The 9,240-nt window shown below is 50.5% G+C and overlaps 1 protein-coding gene across 1 annotated transcript in view; it reads left to right on the top strand.

The window, feature by feature from the left end:
• The first annotated feature begins 472 nt into the window (after positions 1 to 472).
• The window catches only part of ITPKB (inositol-trisphosphate 3-kinase B), an 86,744-nt gene continuing 77,976 nt past the window's right edge, over positions 473 to 9,240 (top strand). Inside the window, exons 1-2 of the mRNA XM_079969208.1 lie at positions 473 to 809; positions 7,004 to 8,889. Of these exons, the coding sequence (XP_079825334.1) occupies positions 7,201 to 8,889 (1,689 nt within the window). The 5' untranslated portion in view covers positions 473 to 809; positions 7,004 to 7,200. The remainder of the gene's footprint in view (positions 810 to 7,003; positions 8,890 to 9,240) is intronic.

The raw sequence follows: 9,240 nt of genomic DNA, 5'->3' as shown, positions 1-9,240 counted from the left end.
TTAAGACTGAAAAAGGAAACGGGCTCCAGGGAGGGTTTGGTGGGGGAAAGCAACTGCTGTTCCTGCATGCGTGCACGCTCCTACGTGGGCACATTGCATTATTATTGCCTGGCGGGTGGCTTTGAATGGAGACCCCGGCTGCAAAGCTGCGGCAGCCCCAGCTTGGGATCTCGTTCTGCCAAAAGGAGCTGAAAAGGTTTTTAAATAGCTGCAGCAAGTTATACATAGTAAGAGCGAGCGAGGGGTGGAAAAACGGATGCTGTATCTTTAACCCACAACGGCTGGAGCAGATTTTGTTCTGAGCTAGTTAACAATGGAAACTTTTTTTTTTTAAGTGTTTCCCTCCATCGGTCCTGCCAAGCACCAGAGAGAGAGAAAAAAAATGAAAAGAAACTTGTTCCGCTGAGTTCAACCCCAGACAGGCTCACAACTTCCTTCCTGCTTTCCGACCCCCTCCCCTCCCTACTCTCTCTCTCTCTCTCTCTCTCTCCCTCCCTCCCTCCCTCCCTCTCCCGCACATTCAACAAACGTTGAAGAAGCAGCCAATGACAAGGGCGGTGTTGCAAAAGTCGAGCGCTGAGCACGGCGGCAGATCGGCCAACAAAACAAAAGTTCTCGATTCTGCCGACCGAACCATTCACTCGCTCTTTTGCAGCTCGGCTGCGGGGAGAGAGAGGAGGGGCAGTGAACGGACGCCGAAAAAAGCTGCGATCTGACTGTTGGAAATAATTTCTGGGGTGTTTGGAAGCCTGCGCGCCTTGATGCTAGGAGATGTGAACTAAAGGTGCAACAGTCCCTCTGCGGAACAGGTAAGGCCAACCTCTCCTATTTCGCTCTGTGCATACCGACACCCCCCCAGCTCGGCAGGGGGGATCGCTCCTTTCGCAGACCCTGTAGGAGCAGAAGAGATTTTTAGGCTGAGTGCGCGGCGGGCAACGGCGCACACATTTCACAATGGCTATTTCTCAAGAGGTTGCCGAACTGCGCTCTGCTCAACTGGCAATGGGGCTCCGAGTCCTTGCAGGTTCCTTTGCCAGGGGGAGCCTCCGACAAGCTGCCTTTTTTCGGGCAAGATCCGCTTGGAGTACAAAACCCCAAAAAGTTATGCGGAGACTTCCAGAGAAGCGAATTGTATCCGTTACGATGAGAGGCGGTTCAGCCAACGGAGTTAAATCTGCGATGGGGGTGGAGGGCGTTGAGATGCTGATCTGCAATTACTCACCTTTGTTTGTTTGTTTGGGTAGACATCGCCAACATTTGTTTGCCCTGTGTAGCGTGACGGTAAGGCATCCATCACGGGGTTTAGACTGCGCATAAACACACATGGCCACGTCCAGCATGTTTACCCAATATCTAATGCACATCGCCTCCTTTCCTCTCCTTCGGCATTTGGACGCACTCAGAGTTTCCATAAAGGGAGCTGTAATTTTAATGAGCCGTTCAGGTAGCACAGAGAGCCAGCTAGTACGCCACGGTTGACTCCTGCCCCCCCCCCCCAATAGATGCAACACTGGAGAAAAGTGTGCCTTGTACTTAACCGAGTCACCAGAGGTATTTGCAGTACTGCTTGTACAAAAACAGTGTATGCAAGAATTCTGCAAAGTAAGGTATATGTAAACACAGAGATGCACAGGGAGTCCCCACAGGGGTGCATTCAGGTCCACAGCTGTGGGTTTTGTTTTGCTATACAAGCGTCATTTTACATGGAGTTGCTCGGAAATGTGGAATTGCAAGAAAAGTGCTTAAAAGCAGAATTGCAAATATGCATACATTATGTATAAAAGCAGAGCCACAAGGCATGTCATTTGCGGTGTTCTGAGAAGCCATAGGCAACAAGGGGAGGGGGAGAGGTAGCATATGTGCATAGCAATGTCAAGAAAAAAACAGGCAACATAAGCATAGCCTTGGTCCAGAGGGTTACACAATCCTAAGAACAAACTCATGCTAATATGTGTAGCTATGCACAGTGGGTTTAGTAAAGCAATAAATTGTGCTCACAAAAGCAGTTCTGCTAATACTAAACATGGCGCTCAGCTTTAGGAGTCCATATCTAGTTTAGTTGTGATATTTGGGGGACTTGAACAAGCCACTTTTAACCTTAGAAATCTTGTAGCAACAACATGGGCTTTGCCTTCCTTGCGAGGGTTGAGTTAGAATGCAAGGAATCACAAGTGGGGGGAGTGCTCTGGCAGAAAGGTCCAGCTTGTGAGATTTCCTTTGGCATCTGGCTGGCCATGATGAGAACAGAATGCTGGACTAAGTGGGCATTTGACTGATCCTTCAGGGCCCTTCTTACGTCATTATGATTTGCAGCTACGGAGTGTTAAAAAATAGTGTGAAAACTTAAAATTCAGCATCCAGGTTGCTCACTGGGACAAGATGGTTTAAGCTAGCGGTTTTCAACCAGGGTGCTGTGGAATCCAGCAGTGCCTTGAATGACGTTCAGGGATGCCGCAGGCAACACTGGCCTCTGTCCCTCTTTCTTTCCTTCCTCCCTTCCTTGATGTCTTCTTGCATCTCTGCCTCCCAAAGACTTGTACAGCTGTTGGTTGCAGCAGCCCTGCCTACAAGCGCCACAGGCAAATTGGTGCCTCTGGGGCTCGTCAGGGAGTGCTGGTTGCTGGGAGCTGAGACGGCCTCAGAGTAAGCAAGCAAGCAGCCCAGCCAGCCAGTCCGCCAGCCCTTGCTGTTGGGAATGGACAGACAAGTCCTAGGCCCCTGTGTGGCAGTGTGAGGAGGCATCTCTCTTTGGGGTGGGGCAGCTCAGAGACCAAGGGCAGCAGCAGCGAGTGCCTGGAGGACTCCCAAGGAAAGGAGGTTAAGTGAGCACTCCACAAGGGAGGGTATTCAATAAAGGGTGAGAGGCCGCCAGCTCTGCAAACAAAGGGTGACATAATCTGGCTCCTGAGCTCCACAAGGGTGCCGCAGAAAGAACATAGTTGGTCAAAGGAGCCGTGGACTCAAAAAAGTTGAAAATCTCTGGTTTAAGCATATAACACCAAAAGTGGTCCAGTTGCACTGGCTGACTATTAGTTTCCAGGTCCAATTCAAAGTGCTGGCTTTGACCTACAAATCCTTAAATAGCTCAGGACTTCGATATGTTTAGAGCCACCTCTTCACATATGAACTGATCCGGACCCTGCTATCATCATATGAGGCCCTTCTTTGTGTGCTTCCTCTGTGACAGGTCTGGAGGGTGGCCACACAAGAATAGCCTTTTCTGTGGTGGCTTACCACTTGTGGTATGCTCTCCTCAATAGGCCTTCCTGGTGCCTGCGTTACATATATTTAAGTGCCAGGCAAAAACTTTCATCTTCTCCTAGGCCTTTGGTTAATTGAACAATCTATGGCCTTTTAAACTGGGGAGGGAGGTATTGTTTTTGTTTGTTATTATGGTGTGTATTTCTGTGTTTTATATTTTAATCCGCCCTGTGATCCTTGAATGAAGGGCAGTGTAGAAATTCAATTAATTAATTAATTAATTAATAACAATCATAAAATTGTTGCAATTTCCAGAGTTTTGTGGCACTTGAAATGAACAAATTTATTGTGGGTTTTGGGGAAGAGTCCACTTAATCAGTTACGTAAAGTGTTGCTCTTGGGACTAAACTAGACAAGGCAAAGGAGATCTATGAATAGGAACTCCTACATTTTTTAAAAAAATGTTATTAATAGCTGTGGGGTGGGGGAAAGGAATTCCGATCTGGACCTCAGTGATGAGGGAGAGGATGTGAGCCCTTTCGCCTGTGCAATTTTCCTGATTAAAATTGCTTCTCCAGCTGTTATTAGCACCATGTGGCAAAGCATACAGGTATTGGTGAAGAACTGGGAAAACAATGCAAAGGGATAGGATTAAATACTCTTCTATCACCATAATTCAGATTATATTTGCCCATGGCTGCTTTTTAAAACCATGGCCAGTCTAGTTCATAGTTCTCTCTAGGTTGTGCCTTCAGAGGGTGGAAATGTACAGTGCCCACCAAAGCTAACACTTTCGTGCATTTGATGCAGGGCACTTGAACCACTAAAGGTTGTGCCACAATAAATGTGTTGATCTTTAAGGTGATACAAGGCTCACTGTTGATAACATTAACTCTTAACTATTTACAGGGTGGGACATATATGTTCAGGGACCAGAAGCCTATAGTGTAACACCACACAGGGATAAGATGTTCTTTTTACTGATAACCACTAGCATCATAATAATCTTCAAAGGTGTGCACTGAAAGATGAGAGAAATTCCACCATCTTAATGATTCTTTAGCCACTTTGTTTTTAAATACAAAAGGAAGTGCATCAAGGAATAACTATTCTGTTTTAGATTATCTTGAACAGGCATCACAAAAATTGGTGCACACAGCAACACTGCCCTAGAATACTTCAATTGCATGTACTTATTGAAATATATAGGCATCAATAACAATAGTCACATCTTTTCCTCTAATGTAGGGATAGAGGCATTTGGCCAAGTGGCACTGGTATGGGATTCTGGTAACTGCATTTGCAGCCAAACCCTATGCATATTTACTAAGGAGTGATTCCCATGAAATTCAGTGGGGTTTATTCTCAGAAAAGTGTGTAAGACTAGATTCCCTCCATGAAGTAACTTCACTCAGGTTTCAGCATGCTGTCCAGCATCTCACAAATTCAGAATAGTAAACTACTGAGCAAAGCTATGTAGCAACTACAAATGTGCTTAGGTGCAGTGGTACATAGTAGCATGGTTTGGTAACTGCTCATCTAAAATTTGTGTCTTATGAGATCTTGTAAGTAAAGGTAAAGGTAAAGGGACCCCTGACCTTTAGGTCCAGTCGTGACCGACTCTGGGGTTGCGGTGCTCATCTTGCTTTATTGGCCAAGGGAGCCGGCATACAGCTTCCGGGTCATGTGACCAGCATGACTAAGCTGCTTCTGGCGAACCAGAGCAGCGCATGGAAACGCCGTTTACCTTCCCGCTGGAGCGGTACCTATTTATCTACTTGCACTTTGACGTGCTTTCGAACTGCTAGGTTGGCAGGAGCAGGGACCGAGCAATGGGAGCTCACCCCGTCGCCGGGATTCGAACCGCTGACCTTCTGATCAGCAAGTCCTAGGCTCTGTGGTTTAACACACAGTGCCACCCGCGTCCCATCTTGTAAGTAGACTGATGCAAAAACCAAATGCTTATTCATGCAGCCAGGCACATAAAATTGCCTCTTAGAAGTTTTCTTTACAGTTAAGCAGCATACAAATTTTGTAAAATAAATAAATGGGCAGCTGAATTCACAGAGGTAGTCACAATGTAAAAGGCATTAAATGCACACAATAAAGGTCTGCATCACACAACTTATCATTGCTGAATCGGGACTAGAGCAAACCACACAGATGCGTATAAGACTTAAAACTGTAAGTGTTTCTATGCCCAAAGATTTAGTGGCATTATAAGTTACAAACACAACAGTACACCCATACATAATAATATATGCACCCGTACCAACTCTGGTATAGGAGGAAGTAACTGTTTATTGTGTGACCCTATGCATATTTAGTCATAAATAAATCCTAGTAAATTCAGTTGGTGCTTATTCTCACAAAAGTTCCTAGGACTGCAACCTTGGGTAGGTCAGTTATACATGAAGTAACTCTGCCTAGGTTTCAGCAAGTTGCCCACAAATTCAAAGCATATGCCAAGGTATATAGCAACTGACAGTGTGCACAGGTACAGCATAAGGTAGTACGGTATAAAATAAAGGAATGGTGTGAAGTAGGATAGCTCGCATCCAAAGAGACATGTCAGTAGCTCTATTTTCCTCAGTCTTGTCATGTGTTTTGTCTTTACAGCTCAATTTTCCACTTCAAGTAGGCCTTCACACGATTAGCCCCATGGCCATGGGCAGCTGCCCCCAATCAAGTAAATAATAAAAAATGCTTAACTAACTGACCAATTGTGTCACCAGTAGCTTGGTTCGGCCCCCCCTTATAAATCCTGCCCTCCTAACATAAATCCTGACTACGCCCATGATTAGGCCCATTAGATTTGTGAGTCTCTTGGCATCCCCACCACAGTCTCTCAGTCCTACATCTAGGGCTGCCCATTACACATTCCCCCACAACTTTTGCCTCCAAGTCTAAGACTTTTATTTGCCCAAACTTTAATGTCAGAGTTAAGATCTGGGGGCTAATAAGGAGATTTGCCCATGGCTCCCCAGTGTGCCCCAATCTTTTTGATCTCTTCCAATAGCATCTTCCCAGGAATGCGCTGCTCTGTGGGGGGGGGGCTATTGGGTTGTTTTTTTCAATTTTTTATTATGTATTTTGTGATTTTATATCTTGATTTTATTTTGTGTACTGCCTGGTCCAGAGGCACTCGTGTCCGCAGATCTCACTTCTCTCAATATGCCTGTGACTGCTTACTTTAGGGAAAGTTACTCATCCAGCCGATATAAGTGCTTCCTTTCCTTTCCATTCCATTCTATTCCATTCCATTATTTATATATCCCCGAGGCTGTGCCATGGCATTGAAATCCGAGGGGCTATGATTTTGGACTAGTATGGTCTCCGTAGGTACGGTTTAATATTGGGTTTAATGGATGAAATGCTGGATTTGACCACAGTACGGTATGTTCATGGGTTTCCCCTCTCCGCCTTACATTAAATACAGTGCATTAAACACTGAGGCGGTGGGTGGGAAATAATGGGTCGGTTGTTCGCCGTTGAGGGTTTTTGGTTTTTCCCCCCAGTCGGATTTGAAATAAGGTTCCGTTTGATGTCTCCGCTGTCTGTGGAAAGGCACATTAAATTTAGTCCTGGTTTGCCGTGCGGGCATTTAAACGCTCTCCATAGTTTTAAGAGGAGAGCCTGAACCGCAGCTACTCCCTCACGGCCGCCAGCCCGGCCCATGATCCGCGAGCTTCGCCGCCATTGGCCGAGCCGCGCACGTCGCGGCCAATCAGGGCGCGCGGCTAAAGACGCCTCGGTTTTCCCGCGCTCACTGTCCCTCTTCTCTCTCCCTCTCTCTCCTCAGTTGTTTATGGAGCGGCGGGCCGGGGCCAGCACACCGCCTCTGCGCTTCTTCGGCTGCTCCCTGGGCGATGCTGCAGCCGCCACTACTACTGCCGCCGCCACCGCCGGCCCTGAGAGGACGTGGGCTGCTCGGCAGAGGCTGACCTGGGAGGAGGAGAAGGTGGCGGAGGAGGAGGGGGAAGAAGCGGACCCTTTACTATGGCCGTGTCCTGCTATACGCTCAACAGCCTAGTGGTCATGAAGAGCGGCGAGGAAGGCGAGGAGAAGGGCGGCTGCGGAGGCGGCAGGAGCAAGACGCCGCCCGTGACGCGCAGGCAGGTGCTGCCTGCTCTGGTCCCGGGAACCGAGAGGCACAGCAGCTACTGCCCGCTGCCGGGGCGCTCCAGCGCTCCAGCCGCCACCCCAGCTTTTCTGTTCCCGCCGGCGGAGCCGCTGCTGCTGCAGGCTGGGGGCGAGGAGGAGGCTGCGCCCCGCGGGCCCCGCCGCCGGCTTAGCAGCCCCAGCTGGGCCAGCCCCCCTGGCCGCTCGCCTTCGCCCGGCTTGGAAGAGGCGCGCAGGACGGCGCGGCTCCTGCAGCGGCAGAACGTGCAAGTGACTCAGAAAGTGGGGCTCTTCGAGGCGCACATCCAGGCGCAGAGCTCCGCGGGCGCCTTCCTCCTCAAGAGTCCCGGCGCGGGCAGGAGGAGGAGGTCGCCTTCGCCCAGCCCGGCTCGGGGCGCGCAAGTGCTTGGGCGCGCATCGGAGGCGGGGTCGAAGCAGCAGCAGCAGCGGCGGCGGCAGGAGGAGGAGGAGGCGACCGTCGAGGGGCCGGAGAGCCCCCTGCCCCGGCTAGAGAACACGGCGAGGACGCCGGAGCAGGAGGCGGAGAAGAGAGACCCGGGCTCTCCGGTTGCGCAAGGCTCGATGGAGACGGAGAACGGGCCCCTTCTCAGAGCGCAGCGCCCAGAGGAAGAGATGCGCGGCAGGAGAACTGGAGCGCAGGAGTCCAAAGAGTTGGAGAGCAAGTCGCCTCCGGCGCGCGTCTCCGAGGAGAGGGAGAAGGGGGATCCTCGGGGCGCGATGGACAGGGCGAATGGGGCTTCCAGGACGCAGGAGGAGAGGAGGCCGGGGTCCGGTGGGGTGCAGGACTTGGAGAAGAGAAGCGGCTCCTCTGAATGCCAGGACTCCAGAGGCGTGGTGAGCGCGAGGAGATGTCAAGGGGTGACGGGGAGCGGGAGGCAGCTCCTGGAAGACGATGCGCGGCGTGCCCGGGGGCCGCCCAAGGTGAGCGGGTTCTCCAAGGCTCCAGATTTCTTAGAAGGCGCGCAGGGGAGGAGCGGCTTTCGTGGAGGGCAGGGCTCCGACGCGACGGAGAAGCCCCTTGGAGAGCCGCTCCCGGCAGGAGACCCGCCTTGTGTTGCCAAGACTGACGGCGAGGAGGGTAGCAGCAGCAGCAGCAGCAGCAGCAGCAGCTGCTTGCTAGTTGTGGAGTGCTCGGCCAAGAAGCTGCCGCCGGCACCCGAGCCTTCCCCAGACATTATGGCTGAAGCTAACGGAGCTGGGCTGCAAGATCAGCAGCATCCTGGGGGGCAGCAGCCTCTGCCTGGGACCTCGGCAGCCCTAGAGCAGCAGGAGCAGGGAAAGCCCCTGATGGAAGCTGAGAGTTGCTGCGGAGGAGGAAGCAGCATCCCTGCTGTCATAGTGACTGACCTGGGTGCTCAGGAGGAGGAAGAGGCAGGAGGAAGCCCCCGAAAGAACATGCCGGTCAGGAAGTTGTCTTCCTCCTCAGCCTCTTCCACTGGCTTTTCCTCATCCTGGGAAGAGTCTGAGGAAGACATCTCCAGCGATCCCGAGAGATCCTTGGACCAGAGCCCAGCCTTCCTGCAAACCCTGGATAAACCAAGAGTGGTAAGTTCTGAGCAAAGCAAGTGTCAGACAATAAGAGAGCTTATCAGCAGGTTTCTCAATAGCTTGCCTCTGCAGGTGATGGGTGTCTCCTCTGCCCGTTTTGGAAGGGAATCCTCTTAAAGAGGAATAAGTTGTTCACTCACTTTTCGATCTGTTTCTGTTCTGGTGCTTATGATCGCTTTAATATTTCATGTGTTTGGCTCATTCCATCAAGTTTCATTCTGCTAAGAGTGAAATGAGATAACCCGTATCTTCACGCTAAGGAGTCACACAACTGATGTTTCCATTAGGTGTGTTCATCATTATGTTGTGCGGGAAATCTGGAAAATGGAAACCGAGTTTGGTGGGGGA

Source organism: Podarcis cretensis, assembly GCF_951804945.1.
Source record: "Podarcis cretensis genome assembly, chromosome: 3".
Lineage (NCBI taxonomy): Eukaryota > Metazoa > Chordata > Lepidosauria > Squamata > Lacertidae > Podarcis > Podarcis cretensis.
The sequence above is the reverse complement of the archived record's forward strand: the minus strand, read 5'-3'. Positions and strand labels throughout refer to the sequence as shown.